General features: G+C 50.0%; 1 protein-coding gene across 1 annotated transcript; it reads right to left on the bottom strand.

The window, feature by feature from the left end:
- Positions 1–8,334: 8,334 nt before the first annotated feature.
- Positions 8,335–9,231, bottom strand: LOC123110635 (uncharacterized). The gene is made up of 2 exons (XM_044531197.1): positions 8,920–9,231; positions 8,335–8,839 (listed from the first exon to the last, which is right to left on the bottom strand). Exons 1-2 carry the CDS (start codon positions 9,191–9,193, stop codon positions 8,457–8,459), a joined length of 657 nt encoding a protein of 218 aa, XP_044387132.1. The 5' UTR covers positions 9,194–9,231; the 3' UTR covers positions 8,335–8,456.
- Positions 9,232–17,808: the final 8,577 nt, after the last annotated feature.

The raw sequence follows: 17,808 nt of genomic DNA on the forward strand, positions 1-17,808 counted from the left end.
CTTGAGTTATGTCCGAGTTCTACCTGCAGTCAGACAAGTAATGTGCCGGCACCCAAGCCCTCTCTTGCGAGAGTCGCAGCTCGAAGAATCAGCTGCCCGACTAGCAAGAGCTAAAGGCGGAAAGGATGCCCACATGAAAAAATGTCTAAGGACTAACGAACTTACATAACACAAGCCGGCTTCCCCCCTCGCCAACCAACTGTCGAAGCAGTCGGCTGGCCGGCTTCCTTTCCTACTCTGCCAAAATCTAAGAAAGCTCGAACCTTGCCTTCCTAGAAGGCCAAATTCCTTACCCGGGCACAGACTGCAGAGCAGCTGTCTGGCTGGGAAGGCGGCAACCAAGGGAAGGCAGCAAAGGAAGAAAGCTGAAAGATAGAAAGCATGTCGGAATGGAAGCCAAACACGTGCATAATAATATTTACATCAAAAGCCTTCGAAAGGCCGGCATTCAACGAAGTTTGAATACACCCCCAGTGGGTGGAATTGCGCAAAATAACAAGTTTTGTCCAAAGAGTAACTAGCAGGAAAGTAAATGATAAATCAAGCCAAGGGAGCGCCTGGATCTTTAGGAAGAACGGTGGAGACGGCGGTGTCGGCTGGAGGAGTGGCCGGCTGGTGAGTCTTGGCCTGGTCGCCGCCGGCGGCAGGCGGAGCATTCGCGCGTGCCTTGTTGCTGGAGGCACGGTCAGGCTGAGGCTGGCCGGCTGCTCTGACATTCGGCTCGGCATCTTCGCCGTCCTCCTCCTCCTCCTCCTCCTCCTCGCCCTCGTCGCTGGAGTCAATCTCCTCCGCCGAGTCCTCGCCATCAGCCGGGTTCAGCCCGAACCAGTCCTCCGGCTGCACGACGTCGTCTTTGTTCACCTCAGGAGCAAAAGCGCTGGTGTCGGTGAAGTCGGCGATCGCCGAAGCACGCTGGATGATAGCCGGCCACACCGCCTCCAGCTCCTCGTCGGCCTCCTGCCTCCAGGTGCGCAGCTGATCCAAGTTCAGTCTAGGGTACCAAGCCCGGACGAACTCTAGCGCCCGTCGAGCACCGGATCGAGCTGCTGAAGCCTTCCAGGCCTCAAGGCGGCCAACGGCTACCTCCAGCCAGTCGGCAGTACGGCTGGGGGTGCGAGGAATTACTTCGCCGGGCCAGAGGGCGGCCAGCACCTGTGCCCCGGCACGCTGAAGCCGCGGAGCATGCGGTAGGCCGGCTGGAGGCGGGCCTCGATCACCAGAAGCTTCTCCTCAAGCGTCCGGTTGGCATCCGGCGTGATCTCAACCCCAGCCTGCTGCCGGGCTTCACGGTGGGCTTTGATGGCTTGGTTGGCAGCAATAGAATGGCCAGGGAAGTACTCTGCACAAAGAAGAAGGAAAGAGAGCAAGTCAGGAGATAAGCTGACTTGCAAAAGACAAGCAAAGAATGAAGAAGAAGGCGGCCTACCATCAATCAGGTCCTCGACACGGCCATAGCCTTCGCTCAGAGCTTGCCTTGCCTCGGCCCATCCCGCCGCCTCGGTCTTGAATTCGGCTTTGAGGGCAGCCTCGCTGTCCTGGGCCGCCTTCAGGGCCGCCTGGTGGCTTTCCTCCTGGTCGGCCAGCCTCTTGGCCAGGCGGTCACGCTCCTGGGCCAAGGCACTGAGCTCATCCTCCTTGGTGCGAAGGGCGGTCTGGGCGACACCCAGCTGCTGCCTCAGGTCGGCATTGGCTCCTGACAGCATGAAAAGAAGAAGTTAAAAAAGAAGTCGGCAAGAAAGATCCGACCCGACTGCTCGGCAGTCGGCCCGAATCTCGGGGACTACACCCAGTGGGTGCGCTGACGCGCCCCCACATGAGATGAAAAGATAGAAACATTCATGCCGGCTCTCCGTTAGATCAGCGGCCCTCTTGTCTGCCTCTCGGACCTGGGAGTTGAAGGTAGCGGCGTGGAGGTTGTGGTAATCCTGCAAACAGGACGAAGAAACAAGCAAGAGCAAGTCAGTAAAACAAGTCTTCGAAGAAGTTCCAAGACGCCTGCTCAGCACCCGGCTCGGAACTCGGGGACTACACCCAGTAGGTGCGCTGACGCGCCCCCACGGAGAGAAATCAAAAACAAGAAAACTCACCCGAACGACCGCCCGCGTCGCGAGAAATTCTCGGGTACATTGTTGCAGCGCGGTGGCTTGGGCCTGAAGCCGGCTACGGACGTCTTGCGCCGCCAAATTCAACGCGGCCGTCCCACCGCCCTGCGTCCACCCTGGCGAGCTAGTGGTGGCCGACTCTAGCTCATGCGACAATGAGCTGGAGGCAGCCGCCCTCTGCTGGTCCGGCTCTGAAGCCGCCCTCGCCGCATGCCGGCGAGCCGGTGACAAGACCACAAGATCCGCCTGCGCAGTTGGCTGCTCAGGCGGCACCTCGGGCTGGCCGCCTTGGCCGGTCCCGGCCGATGGAGGCGGCACCACTCCTCCCTCAGGGACAATTATGTCGCTTCCTCCCTCTCCGTCACCGGTGGGTCGCGGCTGGTCTCCTCCGGAGGGGGCTGCGGAACGTCTGGGGGCGCGGAGCGGAGGGGGATGACGAGCTGCGGAGGCTGGCCTTGCAGGGCCTCCGCCGTCTTCTTCGCGGTCTCGGCCTCCGCCCGGGCCCTGGCCACCGTGTCAGCCTGCGCCTCGACCGATTCCGCCGTCGTCTCCAGGGCCGGCTCGGCGGCAGCTGCCCTTCTCTCCTCTGCCTCCCGCTCCTCCCGCGCCTCCCGCGCGTTCCGCTCCGTCGCCGCCTGAAGATCGGCAAGGGGATCTATGCGACGGGAGCCCGCGGACCCTCCCGCTCCGCCGACTATGGAGGCGGCGGTGGTCCGTTCAAGAGTGAGCGGGGCCCTGTTTGACCAAACGGGAGACAAGACTCAGAAGAACAACAACCGAAGAAAAGAAAGAAAATTGTGTAAAGATCAGAACTTACGCCGAGACCATCTGCGGCTGCTTCACCACTTTGCGGAAGTGGGCCGCCTTCGCGGCCGCCTCGTCCCGCTTGGTTGCCACCGCGGGCACCTTAGGCCTCTTCGGTCGACCGCCGAAGGGAGTTGGTGCCGCTCGACGCTTCATACGCCGCCTCGTGCGGCCGGCCCGCCAGATGGGCCGGCGCCTTGGGGGTCGGACGCCGGCTGGCGGCATGGGGCGGGCTCGGCCTCGTCATCATCGGGCCAGTCTTCGAAGCCGGCTGTGAGGCCGCAGCCGCCTGCCTCGCCGCCGCCTCCCGCCGCGTCCTCGTCCAAAGCGGCCGTCCCCAAGTCGGCGTCGTCAGGATCGTCCGCCGCGCGGTCAGGGGCGAACTCGCGCTCTGGTCCCACAGTCTCGACCGGAGGGTGGAGAAGGGGGTTCTGATTAAGAACAGACCGACTGGTCAAGAGTCGACCAGGAAAAGGATTCAGCAACAAATAAAGAAAGAAAACTTACCATTGGTGGTGGATTGGCACGAGAAAACGGCGCCATGCCATACTGCCAATCCGGCTTGAGCTTGTAGTTGGCGATGTAGTTCACCATGTAAGACACCTCGTCGTGAGGCATCTCCCTGGTGCTGAGCCGGCTTGGGTCGAAGCGGCCGCTCATCTGACAGATCAGATGAGGCCGGACTTGGAGCGGAAGGACTCGGCGCTCGACGAAGACGGCGATCAAGTCGGGCCCGGTCAGGTGGTCCAACTGGATGAGCACCCGAAGTCGGGCGACTGCTCCGGCCCCAGCCGGCGTCAACGACCTGGTCCGGTAGGACCACATGGCCGGCCTCCCAGGCGGCGGGCCGGCTACGTAAGCCGGCAGGTTGACGTAGTCGCCGTTCGGGGCAACATTCTTTACATAAAAGTAAGACCGTTGCCAAAGCTTCACCGACTGGATCAGCGCGATTGAAGGGAAGGGGTTGTCGGCGGTGGACCTCCTCATGGTGATGAAGGCACCGCACGGAGCCGGCACACCAGCCGTGACCGTGCCGAGCTTGGATTGAAAGAACTCCCCCCAGAGCTCGATGGTGGGGAGAACGCCGAGGAAGCCTTCGCACAAAGAGACGAAGGCCGATAGCAGGACCACCGTGTTGGGGGTGAGGTGGTGCGGCTGGAGCTGGTAGAAGTCCAGGAATGCGCGGAAGAAGCCACTGGTGGGGAGGCCGACGCCGCGCATGCAGTGCGAGTAGAAGATGACCCGCTCGCCTTCCTCCGGCGCCGGCGAGATCTCCCTCACTAGCGCGAGGCGGACGTGCATGACATCTTCGCTCGGCAGCCGCCGTGTCTTGTGGAGGAACTCGATGTGGTCGTCGCGGATGGTGGAGCCATCCCAAGAGCTCGACGTCGAAGCCATGGCGGCGAGCACGATCGCGAGAAGCGCCCGGCGCGGAGGCAGCAAGCCTGCGGCACGCTGGGAGGAAGAAGGATGCCGAGGCAGGGGCACAACGAGGAGCTGTCGCGACGAGGCGGAAGAAGAAGGAGGCAGGGCGAGGGCGAGCGTGCGAACTACTGCTGCTCCCCCTTCCCGCCCCTACTTATAGCCTCGCGCGGCGAAGCCGAGGAGGCGAGGCGCGGGGGGCGTGGGATTAACTGTGCCCACTCCCCCACGCCCCGCGATTATCCCGCCTTGATGGCGAGTGAGAACCGCCATCGGAAGACGTGCGGTCGGTTCGGGCCACAAAAGATCCGCGCACGGGCCGAGGCGTGGGAGTGGCGGGCCCCGGCCTGCAACGGCGTCCCGTCGCGCGCGTGGGCTGGCAGGCCCTGCCAGTCGAAGGGTGCCACGTGGCGCGCAGAAGGTGGGCGGTCAGCCCGCTGCTCGGCTGGCGCGCCCGCTGGTTCCCGCCTTCGAATTTGAGAAGGCTTCGCCTAGAAGGCACGCAAGGAAGGAAGGTCGGCTCCTGGCTGCCTGTTCCTAGGATAGGAAGCTGGCCGAGCTTCACGATTTCCTCTTCAGCCGCGAAGCCCAACCAGCTTCGGGGACTACTGTCGGAGTAAATGACCATGAGTAGCCTAACCGGCTCCCTTTGGCCCTCAGAAAAAACAACAAGACGATCGGACCTTGAAGCACCTAAGACATGGGGCCGCCTTCCCCCGGCTGACTATCACCTAGGCCGCCTGGCGGAAGGCGGCCCAGCCATAAAACAACCTTCGGAGGACATCAAGCTCGCGCCGACTCCAAGAAGCCGGCCCACGAAGGACCGGCTCCCCGGAGGCGACCCACGAAGGGCCGACTCCAAGAGGCAAGCGGTTGTACGCCGCCTCCAAAGACCACCACCCATAACGGCGACAGGACAGGGCGTGGCTACAGCAAACCCTGCCACCCCCGAATCCCGGAGAATGCATGGCTACAGTATGCCGTACGGGGCAGCCATCCCCCGTCCGGCGTGGCACTGTTGCCATGAGAGTCATGACGCCATCCACGACGGGTCGCCAGTACGGCCCGCAGGCGGCGGGCCCCTTCGGTCAGAGAGACATCCGAAGGCGGCCCGGCCTCCCCCAGCCGGGCCAGCTTCCAGTAGCCGGCTTGCTCCCCCCCTCGGGGCGCGCGCACCATTAAGCAGATGAGGCACGGTAAGGCTACAGTGGGAGCCCGCAAGGCGGCGGCACTGTAGCCATGCTTACCGTGACAAAGCCCTCGTCATCAGAGGCGAGGCAACAGTAACCAGCCCCCGACAGGACCCCCTGGCAGTGGGGCCGGCCTGTCGGCCAGCGAGCCGACAGCCGGCGGGACCCACCAGTCGGCGGGCCCCAGAAGCCGGCGGAGAAGGCGGCAGTTGTAGACACTGACGGCCTGGGCCCGCACCCAGCCGGATTAACATTGTACCCCCGGGGGGTAGGCCTATATAAACCCCCCAGGACACCCATGCAAAGGGTTGATCTCACAGAGTTTTAGACACCGCCATAGGGAGAGAAGAGAGCTAGCCTTGCCTTTCTTCCTCCTCCCACCGAACAGCTCAAGGAGCATCTTGTAGCTACTTGTTCAGCTAGTGATCATGCGGAGACCCCGCAGAGCAGCAGTAGGGGTGTTATCTCCACGGAGAGCCCCGAAGCTGGGTAAGATTCACCGGCGTGCATGTCTTCGCCTTATCCCGTTTCCAGGCACCGGCGCTGTCTTACTGGCTCCCACAATGATAAGCCATCCGTTGGCATATGTCGCACCTACCACCCGACAACTTCCGGTGTCAGAATATAGTCGTCCAATATATCAATCTTTATGTCTCGACCATTTTGAGACTCCTCGTCATGTCCGTGATCATATCCGGGACTCTGAACTACCTTCGGTACATCAAAACACATAAACTCATAATACCGATCATCACCGAACGTTAACCGTGCGGACCCTACGGGTTCGAGAAATATGTAGACATGAATGAGACACGTCTCCGGTCAATAACCAATAGTGGAACCTGGATGTTCATATTGGCTTCCACATATTCTACGAAGATCTTTATCGGTCAAACCGCATAACAACATACGTTGTTCCCTTTGTCATCGGTATGTTACTTGCCCGAGATTCGATCGTCGGTATCTCAATAGCTAGTTCAATCACGTTACCGGCAAGTCTCTTTACTCGTTCTGTAATGCATCATCCCGTAACTAACTTATTAGTCACATTGCTTGCAAGGCTTGTATTGATGGGCATTATCGAGAGGGCCCAGAGATACTTCTCCGACAATCGGAGTGACAAATCCTAATCTCGATCTATGTCAACTCAACAAACACCATCGAAGACACCTATAGATCACCTTTATAATCACCCAGTTACGTTGTGACGTTTGGTAGCACACAAAGTGTTCCTCCGGTATTCGGGAGTTGCATAATCTCATAGTCATAGGAACATGTATAAGTCATGAAGAAAGCAATAACAACATACTAAACGATCAAGTGCTAAGCTAACGGAATGGGTCAAGTCAATCACATCATTCTCTAATGATGTGATCCCGTTCATCAAATGACAACTCATGTCTATGGCTAGGAAACTTAACCATCTTTGATTAACGAGCTAGTCAAGTAGAGGCATACTAGTGACACTCTGTTTGTCTATGTATTCACACATGTACTAAGTTTCCGGTTAATACAATTCTAGCATGAATAACAAACATTTATCATGATATAAGGAAATATAAATAACAACTTTATTATTGCCTCTAGGGCATATTTCCTTCACTTGTTTCAAACATAATTAACCCTACACATTTTAGTTGACATAGATCAATTCATTACGCTAAAGTCTTTCCCCAATTGTGATCATTATAACTCTAAATTCATTTCTCCAAAGATGATCATTTTACCATTGAAGTGATTCACAACATGACCACTACTACTCCAAAGTCTTTCCCCAAAGTGATCTCTTTTAAGCTAGTCTTGATACTCATATTTTTATTATGATTCACTTTATTGAAAGAAAATACCGGTTCTTTCATGCTCATGTTCGTCGAGCCGACCGAAACGAACAAAAAGCGGACAAAACCTGCGTCCATTTGCGTCGGCCGGTTGGAGTTGGCATAAGAGTGATAAGCAACACAAGGATGAGTCTACAACTAGCCTTAAACAAACACCATTTGCCCGAGCGTAGGCATGACGTCAACAAGCCATAAGATTACAAGCCCAATTCCGTCGTACCAACCGCCACTTAGGCCATATGAGGAGGGCCATGGGGTGGGAAAGCATGAACCATGGGGGAGTAGGAAGCACACGCAGGCAACGAAGACGACAACGTCCACGACAAATGACCAGTGGCAAAACCGCCACACACGACCACACCACCATAAGCTAAAGACATCTAGACTCTCAAAGGCCAGCAAGGCGGCAACAACCATTGACCAAGGCCAACTGATGGACATAGACAAACGATAGGAGGCAAGCACAATAGATCTAAGGGAACTATAGTTAGGGAAGAGATATGATGGGACAACTAGAGGACGGGAGCACACTGTGAAACAACGAGAAGCATGACCACACATCCCATCTCCATCGCCGACGCCAGAATCCACTACAGCAGCACATGACTAGGACCCGAAACGAAGCACGAGGGAATGCCTCATCATCACCATCCCCAATGGCCACGAGGGCTTTGCCTTTGTCAACAGCAACCTCGAGCAACACCAATGTTTGGGAAACTGTGAAGAAGGCCGACAACATCTAGCTCCAACACCCATGTTTGGGAAACTGTGGAGAAGGCCGACAACATCTAGCTCTATAAGGGCGACCCAAAGGTTGGAAGGGGTGCCTTCCTTGGTGCTCATAGTGTGGAAGAAACCAGCGGTTGCCATCCCCGCATCTCCGTCCACTTCCACTTCGTTGATAATTCTGAAATTTGTTATGGTTCTTGCAAATTTATTGTGCATTTTGTGTTCGGCTGCTCGGGGTTCAACACATGATTACCATCTACCAATCACATTTCCATTGCATCCAAATGGCTGGCGGATTACAACAATAATGTCCCCAATTACTTGTTTTAGATTTGATTAGATACAGATGAATTCCATATACAACCGTTTCTTTATGGCTCCTTACCATTACGGATTATCCAAACGGGGCCCTCATATTTTTCAAGACACCCGTCAGTACAGATAGCCGTGACCTCATCTCTGTCGTTGGTGAAGAAATGACTACCAGTTCTGTGAGTCCTGGGACAGCGACGAGGGGCGAAGAACTCCCCTGGCTCCAAATCGGAGAACTGGGTGAGCCCCTTGGTGTAGCTCCTACCCGATTTGTTGAACTCGTAGACATGCCGCGCCTTGAACTTGAAACGACCAAATCGCCGAGTCATCTCGTCGTGGTCGCGCGCCATTCCATGGAAGCGGCACCACCGCTCGTACAGAGCCCACAGGGTTTCATCCGACGCGAGGTCCTTCTCGTCGAAGTAGGGTACGGTGTCCGGGTCTTGCGTTATCACAGAAACGAAAACTGTAATGTGTGCTGACAACCAAGATGTGTAAAGAATACCGAGATTGATTGATTACCAGGGCGGAACTCATCCTCGAGGTCATCTGGTGCGTCGCCGACAGTCAAAGGGGAGTCCTCACCGGAGGGGAGGGTAGCGATGGTGCGCCGGAGGAAGAAGTCCGAGGGGCTGGTTGAGGCGGCGGCGGAGTTTGGGGATCTAAGTAAGGGCCGCGTCCGGGCGGTTATGGTGGTATCTCCAGTGAGATCGCGGCCGGGTAAGCGAAGAGCGAAGCGGCCGGACTTGGTGGTTCTCCAAGCGGCCCGTGAGAGCCTTAATGCGACGGACGCCATAGCAGGTCCTAAGGAGAAGGTGCGGGATAGATCTAGAGTTGTGGAGGCGGGTTGTTTTTTTTTTTTTTAGCATAATCTGTATCCTTTATTAAACGTGGACAGTCATCGGAATACAGATAATATCGGGCAAAGATGTAAGCCACACATGGCACCCGGGAGGGAGGGATGCTGCAGCCTTAGCTAAAGCATGAGCCTCTCCATTATGTTTTCTACTCTCATGTATAAACTCTACTTCCCTAAAAACTCTCCTCTGGTGCTTGATATCTTGCAGAATTGGGAAGAACTTGCATGGATTGTCATCCTTGATCCTTGTTACCACTTCACAGCAATCGGTGGCCAAACATATGGACTGGAGTTGTAAATCTGCAGCAAGTGCTAGCGCTTCGCTGCATGCTTGTGCTTCGAGGATCACCGGATCCACAATGCCTTCGACAATGATCGCTGAAGCCCCCAGATAGGTCCCGTTTTTATCTCGGCAAACTGCTGCCGAAGCGCCCTTGTCGCCAATCTTGGAGAAGCCGCCATCAGCATTAATTTTGGTGTCATGCAGTTCTGGCGCTAACCATGCAGACTGCCTCGGCTGCACTGAGTCCTTTATTACATGCGGGTCCCTGGGCATTGCATGCATGCCCCTGGATATTGCATGCAAGTCCTTCGATTGCGCATGCAGGTCCTTTGTGCGCGCCCCCCTTTCAGGTAGTTGATCAAGCTCCGCCATGAACTTGGTGATGAAAACATGGGTACTGAGGGGGCTCTGGAACTGCTCGTCATGGATAGCACGGCGCCTCGCCCACCAGATTGCCCACATCGTGACAAGCACCCGCGCCAAATCCACCGTGGGGAGGGTATCCACTAACCAAAACATCCATAGTTTAGCATCATCTGTCCGGTTAGAGATGATTGTTTCCGTTATTTCCTCATCCGCGAGAGCCCATACACATCGGGCCATATGACAGTCGAAAAGAGCGTGACGCCATGTATCCACCGCCGCGTGACAGATCGAGCATGCAGCGGAGTCGGCCATACTTCGGTGATGTCGAACAGCCCCCGTGGGTATAGAGGTTTTGGCAAGTCTCCACGCAAAGACACGAACTTTGGAGGGAACCGCAGCGCCCCAAAGTCTAGCCCATGAGCGGCCATCAGCTGTGATATTGGAGTGGCCATCATTATGCTCCAGCCAATCTGTATGTTGTTGTTTTGTCGCTGCTAGCAGTTTGTACGCTGAACTCACAGTGAAAATCCCTCTTCTGTCGTAGTGCCATGACCAGAAATCTGCCTGAACCTTGCTGCTAAGGGGAATGTTGAGGATTGACTCCACGTCCATTGGGAACAGATGTTCATCAAGCAAAGCACGGTCCCAGGTGTGGGTGATCTGGTTTATGAGTTCTGATACCTGTTGAGGAGGGTTCTGAGATTTTGGGCAAACTGGCCGGAGTTTGAAGTCACGGGGTATCCAGTTCTCGTGCCAAATGTTGGTACTGTCCCCCGTTCCGATGCGTTTCAGGAGGCCGAGTTTTAGTGCATCCCGCCCCTCAACAATCGAACGCCAAACTTGTGATGGGTTCCTCCCTACTTCTGCGTCCAGAATTGAAGAAGAAGGATAATACACCGCTCGCAGAATCCTAGCACTGAGGGAGTCTGGCTGGGTCAAAAGCCTCCAAGCCTGTCTGGCAAGTAAAGCCAAGTTGAAGAGCTCAATGTCTCGAAAGCCCATGCCACCCATGTTCTTCGGTTGTGACATAACTTCCCATGAAACCCAGGCAGTCCTTCTCTCTCCTTTCTTAGATCCCCACCAGAATTTTCGCAACAAACCGTTAATATGCTGACAAAGGCCTCGAGGCAGTTTGAAGCAGGCCATGGAGTAAGTGGGAATCGCCTGAGCAACTGATTTGATCAAACTTCCTTGCCGCCAACAGATAAGGCCTTCTCCATCCAACCTTGCACCTGCTTCCATATGCGATCCTTGAGATATTTGAAAGCCCCTTCCTTTGCTCTTCCCGCATCAGCTGGAAGGCCAAGGTATTTGTCTGACAATTTTTCATTCTGCACCTGAAGAGTTTGCATCACCTGTTGCTTCAGAGACTCTGCACAGCCCTTGCTAAAAAAGATTGATGACTTGTCCTTGTTAATGCGCTGGCCAGAAGCTTCACAGTAGCGTTGCAACAAAGAATCCACCCGCATTGCCATCTCAGGTGTGGCATCAAAAAACAAGAGGCTATCGTCCGCAAATAATAAATGATTTACCTCCGGATCACCCTCCGCAACTTTGATTCCCCGTATACTCTCATTCGGAGCAACCGACTTGAGCAAGCATGAGAGGCCCTCGGCGGCCAGCAAAAATAGATATGGAGATATCGGGCCACCTTGCCTGAGTCCTCGTGATGGGCTGAAATCATCTTGCTTTGCACCATTAAAAACAACAGAGAAAGAAACTGAGGTGACACATCTCATGACAATCTCTGTGAACCGTGCACTAATGCCAAGTTTTAGCATCACCTTTTCAAGATAGTTCCACTCAATTCTATCATATGCTTTCATCATATCAAGCTTCAAAGCACAAAATCTGTTACCCTTTACCTTCCGCGTTTTCATGTAGTGGAGACATTCATAGGCAAAGATGAAATTATCCGTGATAAGCCGTCCCGGTACAAATGCTGATTGTTCCTCAGAGATGATTTCGGGGAGAATGAGCTTGAGCCGATTAGCCAAAACCTTAGATGCAATCTTGAAGATCACATTGCAGAGACTTATCGGTCTAAACTGTCCTAAATTTTTTGGACTTGCAATTTTTGGGATTAAAACAATGAATGTTTTGTTTATCTCCTCCGGGGAATCCTCACCCTTTAGAACACGTAGCACCATATCAGTTACCTCATCACCGCACAACTCCCAGTGCCTCTGAAAGAAGTGTGCCGGAAAGCCGTCAGGCCCTGGAGCCTTGGTAGGGAACATTTGGAATAAAGCCGCTTTCACTTCGGTGTTTGTGTATCGAGCGTTGAGCATGTCATTCATGGCACCATCCACCCTGGTCGGTATATGGGAGAGCACTTCCTCAATCCCAATAGTATTTTCAGAGGCATAAAGATTACCGTAAAAGCTCGTTGCCATGTTTGCCATCTCTTGCTCATCTGTACAAATCGTGCCATCCGCTCGTTGCAATTCGCTGATACGGTTGCGTGTCTTTCGAGCACTAGCTTTGCGGTGAAAAAATTTGGTGTTATTGTCTCCCTCCGCCAGCCACTGAATTCGGGCCCGTTGACGCCACATGATTTCCTCGCGCAAACACAGCTCCGCCATACGGGCTGCGACTCGCTCTTCTTCCTGTAATGGTCCTGTGCGGTTTGGCAATGCACGCAGTTCCGCAAGTTTTGTGCGCAGTGAACGCAGCTCTGTTCTTACAGCCCCAAAAGTGGTACGGCCCCACTGGAGAAGGTGCGGGATAGATCTAGAGTTGTGGAGGCGGGTTGTAGGTCGCAAAGAATATATCCCGCAATACAGACCGCGGCCCATTGAGCACAGCAGATGGGGCGATTTTCTTAGGCAAGACTATACGCCATTTTCTATTCCGCGCCCTCAGCGTCAGTTATTTTAGGCAAACTCGCAAAGCGTCACATTTACAGGGACGAAGAAAAAATCTTTAAGGTGACCTGACTAAACATGGCGGCCGGTCCTTAGAGTTAAAGTATGCTTCGTTAGTTTGTGGGCCTCGATATTCGAGGTTCTAAACTCATGACTAATGAACAAGAGATAAAATTGCTAGAGTGCTCCTTGATCTCATGCACCACTGCTCCATAAGACGACGATTTCCCTCTCTGAATTGCTTCAACCGTTAACTTGCAAATGAATGCCACAATTATTTTTTTTTTGAATATAGATATCATCTGCTAGGGCTAGTGCTTCTCTTATTGTCAAGCTTTCCAACACTTCGGCTCGCTGAAAATGATTGCAGATGCACCCTGAAAGACGCCCTCAGCGCCAGTTAAATGGCAGTTCACCAACCGAATCATAGCCCCCTTCCACCTGGGCTCGGCCCATTTATTTATTTTTCTTTCTCGACAGCAAGGGCAACCCAAACACGGGACCTCCTAATCAGCACAAGAGCTATTTATCGCATTACGCGAGAGTAGAGTATAGTCTCGCGTCGACGTTTTCTGTTTCAGCTCGTTACTTCTTCGTGCCTCTCTTCTCCTCCTCTTATCGTCTCGGCCAAGTACCTCCTCCTCATCACCATCTTCTCCTGGTGCTCGTCTTCTCATCTCGCACAGCCGTGGCACCGACGGTTGGTCTCCACCGTGCTCGTCTTCTCCTCTCGCATAGCCGTGGCGGCTTGTATATGTCGCAAAGAATATATCCTGCAATACAGACCGCGGCCCATTGAGCACAGCAGACGGGGCAATTTTCTTGGGCGAGACTATACGCCATTTCCTATTCCGCGCCCTCAGCGCCAGTTAAAGGACAATTCACCAACCGACTCATAGCCCCCTTCCACCTGGGCTCGGCCAATTTCTTTGTTTTTCTTTCTCGACGCTAGGGGCAACGCAAACACAGGACCTCCCAATCGGCGCTTACAGCGTCGGCTAGCGCTCTGGTGCTCGCACACGGTGCGTAGCGGGCCGTCCCAATCAACCTGTGGAGAAAAACAAACGCGAGAGAAAAAGTTTATGCGAAGTGGGAATTGATCTGCTGGCCTAAGTCGAGTGCTTCAAGAATTACCAATAGACCAGGCTCACTTTGTTGGCTATGATCAGGAAATAATCCTCTTTGACCCCTCTCTTAGTACAAACTTCAACATATAGTCAGCTTTGTTCACGTTGATTAATATAAAAAAGAAAAAATCACAAAAAATTAAAAATATTATGAATTAAGAAAAGTTCACGGAGTTTGAAAAAAGTTTCATGGAAGTTGAAAAAGTTTATCGAATTTAAAAAAAGAATAATTGATTTTGGAAAAAATTCATAGAATTTGAAAAAATCATCAAATATAAAAAAGTTCGTCAATTTTGAAAAAAACTTCATTGATTTTTCTAAAAAATTTCATCGAATTTAAAAAACATTCACAAAACTGAAAAATAGTTCAACAATTTGAAAAAAAGTTCATCAAATTTAAAAAATTGCATCTATTTAAAGAAAATATGACATGTTTTCAAACAATTCATCGAACCATGAAAAATAAGAAGAAAAAACAGAAAACAAAAAAGGAGAAAACAAAAAGGAAAAACAGGTAAAAGGAAAAAGGGAAAAGAAAGAATAACAGATAGAAAAAGTTCAATCTTACGAGATCCCACGTGGTGGCTTTGCGGATTAAAACACAGAAGAAAGAAAATGCTAGACGGGCTGGCCCAGCACGGAGGAGCTTCACGCGCCTGTTTGCAAACGGACGCTGAAGCCCCAAATAGGATCCACCCGCAAACAAGCTACACCGTTTGATCTTTTGAAAGAGACCCAACCAATTTTGTGAAGCCTCCGGTTGGTTTAGGAAAGCTTCTAATCAGTTTTGAAAAATAATTCAAGGATTTAAAAATCATGGATTTGGAAAATAATTCACCGTTTAAAAAAAAGTTCACGAATTTCAAAGAAAATTAACCGATATTGAAAAAAAGTTCATAAATTAGGGACAAGTTTGTGGAATTCAATATAATCATCATTTTGAAAAATTTCGTGGATTTGAAATTTGTTGATGAATTTGAAAAATTTCGCATGTTTAAAAAATGCTTCATGATTATGAAGAAATTTCATGCATATAAAAATAAATAAAGGAGAATGGAAAAATAAATAATAAATTTAAACAATAAAATAAAAACCATCCAAAAACCCAAAACAAGAAATAAATCAGTCCGAAGCTATTAGAAGTGCTTGGGTCTCAACTGTATCTTCAGGAAAACATGTTGCAACAGAATTGAACCCACCAGGCCATCTCACACGCTTGTGCAAACTTACTTTGTTTTTTTCCTTTATTTTGTTCTACAGTTTGGTTTGTTCTTTTCTTGTTTCTTTTTTTATTTTCTTAAAAGCATGGTTTCATAAAAAATGCGAACCTTTTTTACAAAATCGATGAACCTTTTTATAATTATATAAACTAGTTTTCAAGTTTGATGACTTTTTTAAAATCAGGTGAACTTTTTCTCCTAAATCGATGAACCTATGAAGTATTTTTCAAATTCGTTGAATTATTTTAAAATCTAATGAACTTTTCGTAAAATTGATGAATCAAATTCTATGTTTTTTTAGAAAAAATTGACGACCTTTTTTCAAAATTGATAAACTTTTTGGAAATTCAATGAACCTTTTTCATCTTTGATGAACTTTGTTCGAAATTGGTGAACTTATTTCAGTGTTGTTTTTTTTTCAAATTCATGAACTTTTTTTGATTGTGTGAACTTTTTGAAATTTTTTGAACTTTTTTGAATACTTGAACTTTTTTAGAGGTAGGAAATGGAAAAGCTGGCGAAAGGATTAGCAGGGCGGGGAAGGGTGTTGGTGTCTGAATGTCGCAGCATTTTTTGAAAATTCCCCGCCCAAATGTAAAATCACACAAAGGAATGAAAAGAAAAAGAAAACTTGTGCTCTTGATTGACCTGGGATTTATTATGGTCAATTTATTTTCTCATGTTAAGTTGGATGGAATTATTTTAAATAAATCTTTACTTTTTTCCAATTTTGGTGAACTTTTTTGCATGTTCATGAACTTCTTTTGAAATCTGTGAATCCGTGAACTATCAAATTTGGTTCATATTTTCTTTTAAAAATCATGTTTTTCATAAAAGCAAATACTTTGAAAATCTAAACGTGTAGTGTAATGTGCAATAAATAGCATGTCTACTGTTGTTTTTAAGAGGTCCGCGCTGTACATTATCTCTGGCACTTAGTAGCTCCATTGGTTTGCATGATGCCTAGAAGAGCGCAACGGCCTGAGATTGTATCCTCGGTCAGACCATTTTTTGGGGCGTCTTCGCGCTGCGCTGCGCGTTGGTAGGTTGGCCCACCGGAGGGGCAGTAAGCGCCAATTACAATCCGCCCCGCTGAAGGCGCGGAATAGAAGCTCCCCTTTAACTGGCTCTGAGGGCGCAGAATAGGAAATAGCCTCCTCTTTGTCGCTTAACGCTTGTCGCTCGGATCATAGTCGGAATCGCCTACAAACAGCATACTAGCGGGCTGGCTCATTAGGCCTTGTACAATGCTAGATTCTTAAAGAGATGCTTCAGAAAATAAAACGAATTTTCCTGAAGCACCAGTGCTTATTTCTACAGGAAAGATGCCTAACTAAGCGTCTACCTTTTTTTACAAATAAGCACCGGTGCTTAGAGAAAGTTTGGTTTATTTTTCTAAGCATCTCGCTTAAGCACCTTGCATTGTACAAGGCCTTAGAGTGATAGTCGCCGCTGCTTGTAGCCATTAGTGTACGTTTGATCGGAGTGTTTTTTTGGTTTTCTTGTTCTATTTTCTTTGTTCTCATGGATTTCTTTGGTTTTTCTTTTTTCACTCATTCTTATTTTGGGCTTTTTGTTTTCTCATTGCTTTTTCTTAGGCTTTTTTTACTTTGGTTTTCTTTGTTTTCTCATTCTTTCTTCATTATGTACTTTTTTGTTTCTTTCTTAGTTCTCTTCATTTTCTTCGCTTTTTCTTTTCCTTTGTCTCTATATTTTTATTTTTTTGTGGCTTCTATTGGTTCTCTTTTTCATTAACTCTTGTCTACTTTTTTCTCAGTATACAATATACTCTTTTAGAGCACGAGTGAAATATTTTTCTGATACACTTTGAAATCTTTTGAAACACATAAACATATTTTCTTTAAATACATGTTTTGAACACTTTTTCTGAATACATAGTAACATTTTACAGATACGAGTTATACATTTTTAAATGGAAATAAACATATTTTTAGATTACATGATCATTTTCTTACATTCTATACTTGAATGCGTCTCGATTTCATGTTTTTTTATCAACACGGGAAAACAGTCGAATGGCTATGATCTTATGGAAGATGTTATAGTAAAAGCTATGGAGGAAAAACTTGGATTATTTATTGCTTTTCTTCTTGGCTACCATTGGTCTTTGCACCAATGTTGCAGTTGGTCTCTTTAAACAGTTGACTATACTTCCATTTTATGTTTCATATGGTTCATTTAGTTTTGAAGTTGTAATTGGTCAGTTGGTCTCTTGAAAGTGTTTATTTGACTTCTATTTTATGTTTCACATAATTCGCTTAACTTCCTGACTTCAGTTGGACTATGCGCCAATTGGCGCAACGATTCATCAATTGATCCTATAAACCTCGCTATGCTACCCGCATAGCTGAGGCATTTGCGTCCGGGGATGAATCCGGCTCGCACATTTTGCCTCGCTGTCAAAATTCAGCCCTTCCACTTTGGTGACGCACATAAGAGACATAACTATTAACGAAGCAAGGCCCTTCCAGTCACGCAGATGTGGTCACACAAAAAATGCCCGGTTCCGTGGCACTATGAACTGACCAGTGATGAGGGTTTAATCAAATGAACTTGTTTCAAACATAATTAACCCTACACATTTTAGTTGACCTAGATCAATTCATTCACGCTAAAGTCCTTCCCCAATCGTGATCATTATAACTCTAAAGTCATTTCTCCGAAGATG

The sequence above is a fragment of the Triticum aestivum genome, chromosome 5B (genome assembly GCF_018294505.1).
Source record: "Triticum aestivum cultivar Chinese Spring chromosome 5B, IWGSC CS RefSeq v2.1, whole genome shotgun sequence".
NCBI classification, from domain to species: Eukaryota; Viridiplantae; Streptophyta; class Magnoliopsida; order Poales; family Poaceae; genus Triticum; species Triticum aestivum.

Excerpts from the sequence above, each read along its gene's own strand:
- LOC123110635 (XM_044531197.1), bottom strand. The coding sequence starts at position 9,193 with ATGGCGTCCGTCGCATTAAGGCTCTCACGGGCCGCTTGGAGAACCACC. Across the intron at positions 8,840-8,919 it reads CGAGGATGAGTTCCGCCCTG|ACCCGGACACCGTACCCTAC; the intron begins GTAATCAATCAA and ends TGATAACGCAAG.